We start from the raw sequence: 15,772 nt of genomic DNA on the forward strand, positions 1-15,772 counted from the left end.
GCTTCTCAGCTCCCGAAGTGTTGTTGCTATTGAGTCCTTCTGTTTTGCTTGACTTCGTGGGTTTATGTCTTTTTTATTTAATCCCTTTAAATGTCACGCTAATGGAGTTTTGATAGAGATCCAAGATAAATGTATGTGTTCCATCTGTCAGTTTTACTCCAGAATCACATCTCCCAGGAATTTCAAATTTCAACCGAGACAGTAGGGATTGGGATTTTCAGGAGCTTTAGCCTATTAATTCTGTTATTTTTATATGACATTTGATTCTGTTAACAGCTTCTTCCCAAAAGCTCCACCTCCGTGGCATATCAAGACCCAAGCAGTTAGGGCAGTGGGCACCAGAGGCAGTCAAGGAGCCTCTAAATAATTTAAAACAACACAAGGGACTAAAAGTCCGCTTTTTATTACCAACATGTGCCAGGAACAAAACAAGATCAGTGATGAAAACACTCTTTTCTGAAAAATCTTTTGTTGCACTAAGTTCTAAACAATTTCTGCAGTTACTGTTGACTTTTAATAATATATGTGTAGGCTTCGATATAACACCTTTCTATCTGTTATCCTTTAAACTAACAAGGAAGTTAATTCACAGAACATGGAGAAGGAGAATAGAGTTGGCCTGTGACAGCCATGCACGTAGCCGAGTTAGCTCAGTTCTGCCATTTATGTACCATCATTTCTCTACATCTTGCGGAATTCTTTTGAAAACACTTGTGGAAACTTTTCTTCGTGTTTTTTTCTTCCTCCCCCTCTCGGCCGCCAAAAAAAAATACATTAACATAATTAAAAGGTATTGATCCATTGCTATTTTCTTATTTCGTATTGCGAGTTTTACTTTTATTTGTAGAATTATTTTGCTGGCCTGTTTATATTCATAGTTCAGTCAAAGGAAACGTTCACTGTCTGCTTTTCTTTCCAGGCTATTCTTATTAGCTGTGTTATAAAAATTACCGGCTCCAGGTGTTAAATTAGGTGCACATCACTTATTTCCCACGAGCACCAACTGGCCCTTCTGTGTCATCCTTATAGAATGGAGACAGCCCTTTGCCAGAGTTTCCTTTTCTATCCATTTCTAAATGCAGACCTTTCCTAGGGCGTGGCCTGAGATCTCTTCTCATCTCTTTTTATCCTCTTTTCCAGTGTAATTTAATCCATTCCCATGGTTTTAAATACAATCATAATGCCACTGACTCTTTTAACTGACATCCCTAATCCAGAATCCTCTTCTGAGTTTAAGACCCACGTCCAACTGTCTAATGGACCGCTAGGTTTTAATGCTTTCCCCAAATCCAGCTTCACTTAATATGTCCAAAGCCAAACTCTTGATTTCCAAATCCTGCCTCACTTTCCCCATCACTGTCTTCATTATCTCAATAAAAGGCACTACCATCTACTTGGCTGTTCAAGCCATTCTTGTTTTTTCCCCGATCTCTGACCGGCATATCCAAAATCAGTTAAATCCAAGAAATTTAAGCTCTAAAATATGTCTTGAGTAACATCCGCTTTCTCTCCAAACCCACTGCCACTAACTAGTCCAGACCAGCCATCTCTCACCTGGACCAGTGCAACTGCTTCCCAACTGGTCTCCTTACTTGCACTTCTGGCTTCTCCAACTACTCCTTCAGAGAGCAACCAGAGTGACCTCAACATACTTAGAAATTTGAGAAATTCCCACATTAGTCCTTGACCTGTGAGAGTTATCATGGCAGGGAAGGACAAATGGACACCTCTACAACTGCACCTGAGTACATAAAAACAATCAAAAACCAGAAGGGGGGGGGTATGGTGGGTGTTAGTGTCACCCTTAGGGATCTCAAGGAAGCAGGAGGGGTGGTCCTATCAAGTCTCCATTTAAGTCATGGGTCTGGCCACTGCAAAAACTGGATGGCTCTGAGAAAATGATTGTCAATACTGCAAGTTCACCCAAGTAGCATCCCTGATTGCTGCTGCCACACAAGTGTGGTATCTTTGCTAGAGCAGATTAGAGTGGCCTTAGGTACATACAAGGTGGCCGCTGATCGGGCCAAATGTATCATTTTCTACCTCAGTCGGGAAAAAGGATCAGGAAGTTCACATTTACATGGAATAGATAATAATGTATACTCATATAATCCTCACATTCATAGGGTCATGTTAATTCTAATCGCTGTCAAAATATAGTCTGAATAGATCGGGACCATCTAGATATCCCACAAAACATCACACGGATCCAATACATTCAGACTGGCAGGTGAGTCAAATATGACCCACCTGTTTTTGTAGGGCTCACAAGCAAAGAATGCATTTTACACTTTTTAATGGTTAAAGAAAAAGATCAGATGAATAGGCAGAGCACAAAGGATTTGTAGGGCAATGAAACTATTCTATATGACATTATAATGGTAGATACTTGTCACTCTGTCTTTGTCCAAATCCACAGAACACCAAGAGTGAATTATAATGTAAACTATGAACACCGGGTAATGATGATGTGTCAATGCAGGTTCATCATTTGTAACAAAGGTACCACTCTGGTGGGGGATGTTGATAGTGGGACAGGCTGTGCGTGTGTGGAGGCAGAAGGTATATGGGAAATTCCTGTGCTTTCCATTCAATTTTGCTGTGAGCCTAAAACTTCTCTTAAAAAGTGAAGCTTACTAACGTAGAAAAGCAAGATCAAAATACTAAGAATATTTTGTGACACATGAACATTACACGACATTCAAATTTCAGTGTCCATAAATAAAGTGTTGTTGGAACACAGCCACACCACTCTGGGCCCCTTGTGTCCCATGGCCAGCAGACAAGAAGTCACCATGGTAGGGTAGCTGACCCCGAGCAGCAGGACAAGGTATAAGTGCTGTTAGGCAGTGATGGTGTTCAGGAATTCAGAAGATTATGCAGGTGCCTCTTGGCACCCCCTTATGACAGCCCGCTGTGTCTGTGAACGGACAGGTGCAACAACCCTAGCCTGAGAAGGTCATGATTATCAGTCTCAGACCCTTCAGGAACGAGGTTGTGTGTCACACAACCAGATAAGCCCCTGCGACCAACAGAAGTGACAGCTGAGGTCCACTCCAGAAATGCATGTGGAAGGCAGGCAGGTTGGGATGGAAGGAGGAAAGAAAGACCTCTGAGGGCAGGTCACGGACGGCCTGTGTCTTCAGTGTATTGCTCACAGTGCATGGCACAGCAGCGTCTCAATAAAAGTGCTGAAGGGACTATTATTTCCGTCTTTGACTTTACAGGTGTATTGAATGTCTTAATATCCCGTACCTTGCTTGAACCCTCTGGAAGAAACTTTTCCTATCTCATCGAGAAACAAGTCCCGCTCACACGTGGGGCCCGCCGGCCCCTCCCCGCAGGACCTCCCGCCCCAGGAAGGCGCCCGCCTCGTCCCCGCCCTGCGACGCCGTCACCCCGGGCGCTCCGCTGCGGACCCGCCCGGACCCCCGGCTCACCGCCTCCGGGCTTCCAGGCGCGCCGCGATGCGGAGACGCCGGGCCTGGATCCGCTCCTGAGGGTTGTCGGAGTGTACGGACGGCCCGAGAATCGGGGTGGAGGAGTGTTCCTCCTCCTTCTCCAGGGCCCCCAAGGGCCCAGGCGGATTCATGGCAGGTGCCTCCCGCCGCAGGCAGCTGCCTAAGGAACACCGCGAGACCACCGCCCGGTTGCCAGCAACAAGCCGTTGCCAGGGTGCAGTCACCTGACCCGCAGCTGGCGTGCGCGCGCAGGCCTCCTCAGGCTCCGCCTACCGGCATCCAGAACGTGGTGCCAGTTGGTTTTTATCCTGGAGATAATACGCCCGAGGCTCCACCTTGGAGAGGTGAAAATTACATCACTCAGCCCTGTACAAATAGCGCCTAGCATAACACCTAATGTGTAGTAAGTGCTCAACCAGTGTTTGCTGAATGACAGGTACACAGATGTATCTGTATGCTCACTGCAGTTATTATATTAAAAAACTGGCATGACCCCAAAGTCCATCCATCAGTAAGGGAACTGATCCAGCTTTCATTGGGTAGAAGCCAAGGCAGCCACCAAGAATGGGGCTGACCTAGAAAGGCATAAAGCTATGTTACATGAGGGAGAGATGCAGCCCAGTATATGGAATGTGATCTAAATTTTACTTGAAATATATATAGTACCGACACGAGAAAAACGAACACAAAGCAGGGCCAATATCAAGTTACTGCCTGTGTTCTCTTCTAGGATCTTTATGGTTTCAGTTCTCGCATTTAGGTCTTTAGTCCAGTTTGAATTTATTTTTGTGTGTGGTGCAAGAAAGTGGTCCAGTTAACCTTCTTTTGCGTGTTGCTGTCCAGTTTTTCAACATCATTTGTTGAAGAGACTTCTTTTTCCCATTGAGTATTCTTTACTGCTTTGTAGAAGATTAATTGACCATCTAGTTCTGGGTTCATTTCTGGGTTTTCTATTCTGTTCCATTGATCTATTTGTCTATTTTCATGCCAGTACCATAGTGTTTTGATGACTACAGCTCTGTAATATAACTTGAAGTCCAGAATTGTGATGCCTCCAGCTTTGCTTTTCTTTTTCAAGGTTGCTTTGGCTACTCGGGGCCTTTTGTGGTTCCATACAAATTTTAGGATTGCTTGTTCTCGCTCTGTGGAAAATGCTGTTGGTATTCTGATAGGGATTGCATTAAACGTGTAGATTGCTTTGGGTAGTATACACATTTTAACAATCTTTGTTCTTCCTATCCAGGAGCATGGAATGTCTTTCTTTGTGTTATAGTTTTCAGAGTATAGGTCTTTCTCCTCTTTGGTTTATGTCTAGGTAACTTATTGGTTTTGGTGCAACTGTAAATGGGATTGATTCCTCAATTTTTCTTTCTGCTGCTTCATTATTGGTATACAGAAATGCAACAGATTTCTATACATTGATTTTGTATCCTATGTGTTGTATGCAAGTGTTGAATCACTGTATTGTACATCTGAAACTAATATTACACTGTATGTTAACCAGCTGGAATTAAAAAAAAAAAAAAAAAAAAAACGGACACATGCACCCCAGTGTTCATAGCAGCATTTTCTACAATAGTCAAATTACGGAAACAGCCCAAGTGTCCATCAACTGATGAATGGAAAAAGAAGATGTGGTATATATACAATGGAGTATTACTCAGCCATAAAAGTAATGAAACCTTGCCACTTGCAACGATATGGATAGAGTATTATGTTAAGCAAAATAAGTCAGAAAGACAAATATCATATGATTTCTCTCATACGTGGAATTTAAGAAACAAAACAAACAAGCAAAGTGGGGGGGGGGGGGCAAACCAAGAAGTAGACTCTTAACTATATAGAGAACAAATAGATGGTTACCAGAGGGGAGGTGGGGGGAGGGGGTGGTTAATAGGTGATGGGGATTAAGGAGTGTACTTGTTGTAATGATCACCGGGCATTATATGCAAGTTTTGAATCACTGTATCGTACACTGCATGTTAACTAATTGGAATTCAAATAAAAACATGGGGGGGGGAGGGGAAAAAGAATTAAAATGTATATTTGCCCAAATATACAGTGCTTTCATAAAGCTTTCGATTTGGCAAGAAAAGAAAAAGAACACAAAGTAGTGGGTATCTCGGGGGGCTGGGTCCACACACAGGTGGTTTTAACTTTCTATTCTAAACAAAAAGTTTACCGAGGCACCTGGGTGGCTTAGTTGGTTGAACCTCCAACTCTTAGTTTCGGCTCAGGTCATGGTCTCACGGGTTTGGAAGTTTGAGCCCCACACCCCTCTCTGCACTGACAGTGTGGAGCCTGCTCGGGATTCTCTCTCCCCCTCCCTCTCTGCCCCTTCCCTGCTTACTCAGTCTCTCTTGAAATAAACTCAAAAAAAAAATTTTTTTTAATTAAAAAAAGCTTACAAATAACATCACTTTTGACATAATAAAACAGTTGTTGTGTTGTTGCCTTTAAAGGGTCGTAACAGGAGATCCTGAAGAGACTGCAGCAGGCCAATGTCACGGGTGAGAGGGATGTGGGATGTGGGGAGGGTTGTAGGTGATGTCTGCCGTGATGACTCACAAGCATCCAGAGTCTGGTCCGCCTTGGTAGGCACTGCTCCAAAAGCAGAGCTGATTTGAGAATGGACTTACACTAATGAGCTCATGAAAGAAAAAAAGGATACCCTAATTCGAGCAGGACACTGCAATTGACATACAAAGCTTGTTTATTTATGGCTTGAGACCAGCATATGTCTGTGGCTGATCTACAAATGGAATCCAACTATAATTGGCAAGTTTCTTGATGCTGTGCGATTGGCTGTAAGGAACTCAAGGGCCCACAGTGGGTATAACTTGCCACAAAAACTAGGTAGGTCAAGTCCTTTCACCCCCATCCCTGGGTAAGTTTGGGGTAATACATGCAAACCCTTCTGGCTATATGGGCTTCCTTTGCCAGGCTACAGGCTGGCCGTCTACCTTCAACGTAGTCTTTTTCCAGACTAGATTTTAGTATACCAAGTCCAGTCACATACTGAATTCCACATCCATAAAATTACACCAGATCGCCTTAATTGGGGTTTGGGGATTCATCAGACATTTACATAATTTCTTGGCTTAGTCTTGTCTCCCAATTTGTGTGAATTTTACTACGATTCTCAGCAGGCAATCTTACTTTATTCATTTCAAGTTATTTTTAGAACTGCCTCACCATCATCACGTACTGACAACAAAAGGTACAAAGGATGGTACAGAGAAGGAAAGAAGGGAAGTCATGAGTAGGTGATCAGGCTTCGGGAAAAGTTCAGAGGCAAAAAAAAAAAAATAGAGAACTAGATGTTAGTAGAAACTGAGCACCTACCTCAGACCACCCACCCGCTGTGCCAAATACCTCCGTGCATCATTCACAGCACATGTGCGTGATCACAGTAATGTTACTAATCCCATTTTATAAGCGAAGAATTGGAGGCTTAGAAAAAATAAGTAACCTGCCCTGGGCCAAAGCTCGCCAAGCTGAACATGACTAAGAAACAGTCATGGCATTAAAAGTTGGGGAGGTCTTGAGCAACTTTCAGAATGAAAGCAAAAAGACAAGTGGAAGGAGCAGATACCAAGTTCTCCTTAAGGAAATTTGGGAGCAAGGAAAAAAGATGCAAAGTAGGAAGAAAAGCAAAGACACTTTGGAGGTGCAGGGTCTAAGCCTGGACGGACCCAAGCTGCTTACCTGGTGCGTGCCTGCTATGTGTCAGGTACCCGCTGGGTGTTCGAGATTTGCGGACAGAAGGGCAGGAGGAACTGCTGGGGCGACCGAGAGGCTGGGTGGCGCAGGGGATTAAAAGCACACCGCTGGAGAGGCAGCCCCGGGGCAAAATACGGGGCATCTTCCCCTCACCTTCTTCAAAGCCTGTTAGAGACAAAAACTTTAAATGCCTGCTGCCAGAGCTGGGAACCACTTCCGATGTAAAAGATAGGAAATCTTCTCAGAAGCAATGTTAGAAAATAGGGGTTTTTAAAATAAAAGCTTGTGATTTATAAGCTGAACTAAACTTTGGGTGTACTAAGTGTATGTCATTAGATTCTTGTGGAATTAGCCTGGGAAATTAACACCATACATTTTTCTGTGAGAAAATGTGTTTAAGACAACCACCTTCCCAACTAATTGAAGTGTGACCCAGTTATTATTATACACTGCCCAGCACCCAGTTCTGGGGCAGTCAAGAGCAGGACACTACGAACAGCTGTTACTGCCACCTGCCTGGTACTCGGCTTTCTGAAACAAGTCACAGGGTTGTAGAACACCCAGGAGCAAGCAGGCGGATCACTCTTTAAACACACAAAACAAAAAACCTTGCACTATGCTGCTCTAAAGTAATCAGTGATTCTGAGACAGCATTCTTCTCCCTCAGAGCACCCTCCCCTCTTGCATCTACCAAGGAAAAATAAAGAAGACAATCTGAAAACAGTTAAAAGGATTTAAAAATTATTTACTCTTTACTTTTATTACAATAAATATTTATCCATAATAGAATGAAACAATTTTAAATTAAAACCTACTGCATTACTTTTGGGGTTCACAGCAGCAGAAATAAACATAAATCCAGTTCAGAAGGCAAGGCTTCCAGAATCCACTGGCAAGAAACAGTCAGGTCTTGATTATCGGGGCCAGCAATGGGGAACAGTAACACCAACGATGCAAAAGTAACAGTGATAGGATCTATTTGTGGACCAAACTGTCTACGACTTCACAACACTGCAGATAAGGAACTCTTAAGCAAGTTGTAAAGCCCCATTTCTGCAAGAGCTAGATCTCTTCCCCCCTCGAGCTCTTGAGCACAACAACTGCTCCCAGAGCTGCCTTCTGGCCAGGGATGGGCCCCAACACCATTCAGAGCCAGAAGACTCAAACCTGATGGAAGCAGCCGTCTTCTTCAAAAACTGTCTTTCTGGCTCACAATCCCTGGTGGAAGGGAAACAGAAAGAGGCGTATTTCACAAGGGCCTTCCGCGGGGATTGAGATGAACTGCAAGTAGGAACGACTGTGGCTCTAGAGGAGGAAGAGGCTTCGGAGTTAGGGGCTACGTGCCGATTAGGTCAACAGGAAGAGACAATCTAACGAGGGTGTACCATTTTGCAGATAATCAAGAGCACACTGCATGTATATATGAATATATCATACATAGATATGCAGAAAACCTATGTGTACATAGTAAATACGTATATATACACACACCACACATAACCAGATAAATGCTACATTATTTACCACGAACACAGCAAGTTCTAGACAGACCCATTAAGAATATGCTCCATTCAACTATCTGAAAGAGGAAATGAAAGACTTTGTGTTCCCCTTTATCTCACTGACACACTCTGCTTGCTTGTGGCACACACGTTCCAGTTGCGTAAGTGGTGTTGCTAATAGGTACCTGAGAAGGCACGGAGCCGTCCTTGTTCCAGAATACCACACACAGCAAACTGCAACGGGTCTGAGCCACACAAGGTACTGACTGATTCGGCAGGATGCCTGCCACCTGTCACAGGGCACGAAGCCTTACTCAGAAAAGTAGCCATTTCTTTTCCTACAGGTGGCTACAAATTTAACCTGTTTTGTCCTACGGGAGGGGAAGGGGACAAGGTAGGGGTCAGGGAGTCTGCACCTGGGCAGTAATTCACTGCTTCCCCACTACCCAGAGGAAATGCTACTTTCATAAAACAACTAAAATTTGGAGTGTAACACTGAAGTCTGCTTTCTTGGCACGTTTTGGAACGAGCATGTCATTACATGTAGCTGGGTCTTTGTCTCCCGAAAGCTGACTCATTTCGTTTAAGTTATCTAAACAACATAACCTACAATGTTAATACTGTGGGCAGTTTCAATCAGCAGTTGTTAAAGTCTGATGCTGAATGATCCCAGTAATTCACACAGATGTAAAATGCAACATTCACAGATCTTGTGAAATGAACATTCCTCCGGTAACGAGTTAGTAATATCAAGTACTAACTAAACGTGTTCCACGTAAGGTCAAGAACTTACTCCTTGGAATTAAAAAGTGCTCGTCAAGAATATAAGAATCTTGGGCTCATGGCGAGTTGTGTATGCTTTAATAAAAAAACAAAATCAATTCCAAATTTTAATGGTTACCCATAGAAACTGCTCAAGAGAAGACTTTAGCCAAAGAGCCATAAAGCATCCCCAGCATTTAGCCAATCCTGGTATCTTTAATACTGACTTTAAGTTCCATGTAGCATTAGGTACTCTACGGCCATGATCCAATTCACAAGCTTTAAAAACAGCACCACTTTGGTTTAGCCTACCTTTCTACAAATGATTCTGTGAAGAGTAAGACAATGTGAATGGACCACACAATCCTTCTGTTAGGTCCACATGGACTTTCCTATAGAGACAAGCCCTCGTTAAGATATTCTAAAATCAGTCCACGTGCCACTTTCCAATTCTGGGAACCCGGGCTTTCTGACCGAATGCAACACAGTCTCCTCACTCCGGCCACCTGTGAGAAGGCTACAGATGGCAGAACATTTTCTGCTTCCCTAAATATTAGCTCATTGAAGATCTCTGTCTTAAGAGCAGGTCCCCGCTTAAAAACAAACCAGAAAAATCCGCTAGATTACTATCTCTCGCATATTTGTTTATTGAAGAGCAAAGCGTAGTACTAGCATGTGGGTTAGAAAGTAAGGTTACATTTATCTTGCACCGTGGAAGCCCTGCAACGAATCAGCCAGCAGATTCCACTCCCATGGCTTCCCACGAGGAAGAAGGTACGTGTCGCCACTCTCTCTGGAAAAGCTCGACAACCAGGATTTACCAGAAACCCTAGTGTAACTGCCTGCTAATGCCAGTCATCTGGGCCACTGTCAAAGACGGAAAGTAAACTACGCAAGTCACATGGGTCACAAAATTAATAAAAGAAAAATCAGAAATTTACTTAAGCTTCCTAAAACAGAGAGAGCATCACACTTTCAAGTTTCACGGTGATTAGTTTAACACCATTTGCCTGTTAAAACTGTCACTTAAAATATACATGTCAAAGTGCTTCAAATGCAGCACACTAATTAAAATTCCTCTTGGAAGGTTCCAGTACCGGCAGCTAATTTAGGAAGGTTATTCACCCACAGGGTGTTCAAGAAAGGGCATGCTGCCTTACAAAGACACTTGAGAAGAAAAAGAAAATTCTAACTGGACTTCACAAATCTCCCACAGAGTGCTCAACCAAGTCCAGAACTGCTAAAGGCCACTCTGAACATAGGAATCAACGCAACCAAAGATTTCTGTATTTATTTTTGGCCTTTCTGGGGACCCACAGCCAAAAGTTCTAGCCCATCGGCTTCATTCTGTTGCCTCCAGCACATTCCCAGTCCTAGACCAGCAAAGAGATCTAAGGCAATCAAGGAGATTGGAATGTGGCAATATCTAGGCGCTACAGAGCAAGTCGGCGCCTCTGTCCTCGGTGGTGGCAAGTTCAAAGGAAGCCCAGAAGAAGAATGAAAGGAAGAGTCACACACAGGCTTCTAGTTAGAATAGAAAGGGGAAATGGAGCCTTTGACTCAAACACCTTCAGTTTACCTTTTTATCTTCCACAGGTGATAGAATCAAAGTCTACTTTGGCAAGCAAGGTACATTCCAAAGGTTTTTCAACGGACTACAAAATAAATTCTTGGAAAACTGAGCATTTAGGAAACTTCCAAATTCACATTTGAATTTGAAATTAGTGGCGGAATGACGATTTAAATTGAAATGTGAGAAGTTTAAATTCTGTATTGTACTAGGATCACTGGGCACTAAGGTGACCCCTTTTTCTCCTTAAAGTGGACCCAATGCCTGCTTTTTCTCTTGCATGTTCCCCCAGAGCCCAGACTTCGGGTCATGATCAATACTCTTTTGGTACCTACTTAGAATGTGGGCAACCCGAGACGTACACTCCTTTTCCCCAAACCTCTACTAAAATAAGTGACATGTTAGTAGTAGTACAAGTACATTCTAGACTAATCAGCACGGAGCTTTTTTAAAATTAGAATTAAGAGCATTTTAAGCATGGTGCGATTCAAATGCCAAGGACGATTTTGCTGTTTGTGTATTACCCGGCTGTGTGCATCGGTTGTGTGCGAATGGAGGAGTGCTGCCGTAACCCGTGACAATTTTAAACTGTGCGATGCACTGACGGTCACGAATGTTAGTAAAGGACTGGGAAAGACGGCAATAACATACTCTAGTCAGGTAAAGATTTTTCTATCCCATGCTCCCCTCAAATGTGGGGGAATTAATTTCTGTCAAGCACCAAAGGGCAGGTTTCATACCATAACCTGACAAGAAACTTCTCACAGGTCTGGGTAACTCTGGTCCGCAGAGACACAAAGGAAACCTCCGGCCTGGCTAAGGCACTCTACTCTGAAATGGACAGAAAACATGCATGTGTGGCCAACCACACCATTGCTCCTCTAAAGGCAGCTCAGCGTATGCTGGGAGAAAGGCTGGGGTGGTCCACTCACCCCCAAAGTATCATGCAGAAGCCTGAAAGATCTTGTATATTTATATTTATACTTTGGAAATGCGGTGGTAATTGGCATGACACAAATGCTCAGAGCTATTTGTAATGAAGTCCGGCTTCAGCTGCTGTATCACTACGTAACAAATGGGGCTTTCGAGATGCACTTCAAGATGGCAGACGAAACCAAGAAAACGTCAGCAGTATACTAACGATGCACAAGTCCACAGTATTCTGAAATAGTTACTCAGTTTCACTTTTATCTTGCTGACGGCCACCTTTCTTTCATCTAACGGTGCCAATGAAACTATGGCATAATTCTTTACCACTGTAGGGAAATATACAGTATAGGCACAAATAATTTCAAATAAACTTAATGCAGTAGAAAGAGAACAGAACACACTTTGAGGTAAAACAGCCCCAGAAGTACAGGACACGACCCCATGCCAGAAAGGGTGTGTGTGTGTGTGTGTGTGTGTGTGTGTGTGTGTGTGCGTGTGTGTGTGTGTGTGTAACTATACTGTACAAGGTGAAGAAAGCCTGTGGTCCAAATTTGTCATTTAATAAATATTTATCAGTTCTTTCCTTATATAATACAGATTACTCTCATTCTGTGTACAAGGTCAACAAAATAGTAAAATGATTAGCTCAGAAACCTTTGAATGAAGCTTTGTTCCCGGCCCAAAATAACACTTGATCCAGTTCAATTTTGCAGATGACAAAGAACAAGGTATACAAAAAATAGAGTTAACGTTACTTAATTCATTCATTCTCTGACCTCCATGATGGCAAGTTACTAACAAACATGGAATCACTACCCACATTTTCCTGCATCAATTTCTCACCTATTTTCAGTCTCAGAAAAAGTCACCAGATATACCTCAACCTTTACGAGCCGTTTTTAAAAATGAGTACAGAACCATGAGTTAGCTCCTTGACTCCTCATTTCTAATACACTGGATGACAATGATTAGAATTTAAAAACTGAAATATCAATTATAGTTCTTTTTACAAAGCAGCAGACTGAAATTTAAAAAGGAATACATTATAATTAAATTTAACGATGGTCACATTCATAGATAAATAATGGTAAAGAATTTAATTACATATCAACACAGTGGTGCCAGTTTTATCCAAGTGCAATCCATCCAAAAAAAAAAAAGGGTTTAAGATACACTCTTCATTCAAGCACAAACTTCATTCAGTGGAAAAATAAAGGAAAATCAGCAAGTAAATATCACCACCACCAAACTACACGGAGACAAAGTCAAAAAGAAAGTCATGAGAAGGTGTCATGTAAAAAACAACCACATTGAAGTCAAAGGGATTTTTACCTCTGTCAGTAAACCTCAAAAATTATTCCAAGTCATTTTAAAGAGAGTAGATACTAAGTAAGGCATATATCTCAAAAGTTTTCTTCAACTGAGGAAGTGGAGAAGTGGGCAAGTTGGGGAAGAAAGAATGTCTACTTCCTTATCCTGTATGAAATAAAAACACAGCACTCTCTCCTCCACAAAAAAGAGACAGGACGGACGAACGGAAGAACAAATTGAATCAGGAAACTAATTTCAGAGTGAGGTTCATAGCAGTAATTCATAGGGAGGTTCGTGAGATTCCTAACTCCAAGGTAAATTTCTCTTATAAGGAAGTTTATCTGTGTTCCTTACGAGTAATTATCACAGGACTGGGACTGTCACATGCATTCATATAATCATAGTTCGCAGGCACCAAATCTCACCAACTTGCCGCTGAGGGGGAAAATACCACATTTAAACGATGAACCATGTTAATGTGTGAGCTACAATTATGATCCATTCTCTACTAAGTCTCAGTAGAAGATTTCTCTTTAAAAGAAAATTAAACCGGGGGCGCCCGGGTGGTGCAATCGGTTAAGCGTCTGACTCTTGATCTCAGCTCAGGTCATGATCTTGGCAGTTCGTGAGTTCGAGCCCCACATCAGGCTCTGTGCTGATTGCGTGGAGCCTGCTTGGGATTCTGTCTCTCCTTCTCTCTGCCCCTCCTCCGCTTGTGCGCTCTTTCTCTCTCTCTCTCCAACTAGGTAAATAAACTTAAAAAAAAATTTTTTTAATTAAATTAAATTAAACCATTTGTCAAGATCTGTTCCCAAGAAAGAGAGCCAGGATACTAGAGAATCTAAATATATATATTAGCTCTCTTAGCACATGAGGACAAAAGGCATTTCCATGGGAAGGAGAAATGAGTATTTGGCAACTGTATATTGTTCTGTAATCATTTGGCATCTCCGGCTAACAGTAACTTCCTCTTATCTTTTCCCCGTATTAGATTTGGGCTATTGATAACTTCCATAGCGAAAGACCTACCACTGAAACAGTATCAAATATGAAAACATCTTGTGGTTTTCTTAATGTTATCAGTGTTCCTAAACCAATCTGGGGGCTCTAAAAATAACAACAAAGCATCTTTAACTCTGTACGAACCAAAACATCATGGACTCATGAAGCTAACATCACTAGAAACATTTTGCTGGTCTAAAGTACATTATGCCTAACCAAAATGCCACACAGTTTTATAAAAAGTAAGTTGGGAATTAGTAGGTCCAAAATTTCGTAAATTCAGATCATTTGTCCAAGTACTATACACACTGAGTTCCCGTGTCTGTTAAGCAGATCAGTTTAGTTCAATGGTGATGGATGAAATATTTACAAGCATCTTATTTACAGTACTTCCTTCTGTAGATTACAGGCCAATACTCTTTTCTTCCGTTCCTAGTCAATCCGAGTTTGGTTTCCTCAATGAGAAGGGATAAATCTGAAAATGGTTGCTCAGCTGCTTTACCTATATAGAAAATCAGAACATGAGACGGTGACAAATACATTCCTAATTATTTTTAAAAAGCACACAAAATTCACCCACTGGAGACAACAATTTACCGACTGTAACAGCAAAACTCAGCAGAAATAACGAAGAGGCTTTTGTGGGCTAGGATAGCTACAGAGCTAGAGGGCCATAGAATTCTACAGAATACTAGAACTACCCTGGGAGAGTTAGGACTTAACATGGGTCTGCCTAACTCCCAAATCTAGAATTTCTTCCAGAGCCCTCCAGACCACCCAGATTCACACCCAAATCTACTGGGTTAGTTGACACAATAATATCTAGTAGGTCAAATATTTACATATATAGACTCTCTATTCAACTGCTTACAGCATTTCTAGATAATCATTCCTAATCCTGATGAACAGTAGAAAAGCAGATCTCCACATTTTAGGTTAGGGTATCCCTAGTGGGCAGGCAAGACCTTGGTTATGTGTCAGTTACCAAAGTTCTAGTTCTGTTGCTGTCATTCGTATTTCAATAGTTCAAATGAATGTTCTGTGTAGCTTGCAAGTTTCACCTTCTGGTCAGAAGTTGCAAAACGTGGCAAGAGAGCACAAAGACCGACAAAAAAGATATTCCTAGAATTTTTTTCAATTACTTTGATTTATTTTCCAGATTTTTAACAGTGAAAATATACTGCCTTTGTAATTTAACAAAAAAGCGTTTTTGGTTTGGTTTGGTATATGTACAGTTTCCTAAAGATATGCTTCTGAAGGGTTGTAAAAAATTAGAACAAGTATAAAAGACATTTACAACTATATTCTACTTCATGCATGTGAAATATAAAAGCCTAAGAGCGTTGACATAAAATAAAGCATTTATGTTAAGTATGCATAAAAACATAAATGATTATGTCCTCATGTCACAATCCATAGTTATCGTGGATTTTTTTCATCTACTTTGTTCTAACAAATGCAGGCTGCTTTGGGGAGAACACTAAGGGAAGAAACCTAAGTTTAGCAACATA

The 15,772-nt window shown here is 41.9% G+C and overlaps 2 protein-coding genes and 1 long non-coding RNA gene across 4 annotated transcripts in view; all 3 read right to left on the reverse strand.

The window, feature by feature from the left end:
- Positions 1–3,680, reverse strand: part of DRC1 (dynein regulatory complex subunit 1) — a 41,303-nt gene extending 37,623 nt beyond the window's left edge. Inside the window, exon 1 of the mRNA XM_023252025.2 lies at positions 3,441–3,680. Within this exon, the coding sequence (XP_023107793.2) occupies positions 3,441–3,592 (152 nt within the window). The 5' untranslated portion in view covers positions 3,593–3,680. The remainder of the gene's footprint in view (positions 1–3,440) is intronic.
- A 2,152-nt stretch (positions 3,681–5,832) lies between these two features.
- Positions 5,833–13,911, reverse strand: LOC123384578. The gene is made up of 2 exons (XR_006595876.1): positions 7,170–13,911; positions 5,833–6,062 (listed from the first exon to the last, which is right to left on the reverse strand). It is a non-coding gene; the product is annotated as an uncharacterized LOC123384578 (long non-coding RNA).
- Positions 13,912–14,092: 181 nt separating this feature from the next.
- Positions 14,093–15,772, reverse strand: part of SELENOI (selenoprotein I) — a 40,421-nt gene continuing 38,741 nt past the window's right edge. For both annotated transcript variants that reach the window (XM_019827799.3, XM_011281271.4), the window contains one exon: positions 14,093–14,763. Coding sequence is in view for 1 of the 2 variants with exons in the window: in XM_011281271.4 (XP_011279573.2) it covers positions 14,665–14,763 (99 nt within the window). In the remaining variant the exon portion in view is untranslated. The remainder of the gene's footprint in view (positions 14,764–15,772) is intronic.

The sequence above is a fragment of the Felis catus genome, chromosome A3 (assembly GCF_018350175.1).
Source record: "Felis catus isolate Fca126 chromosome A3, F.catus_Fca126_mat1.0, whole genome shotgun sequence".
In the NCBI taxonomy this organism is placed as follows: domain Eukaryota; kingdom Metazoa; phylum Chordata; class Mammalia; order Carnivora; family Felidae; genus Felis; species Felis catus.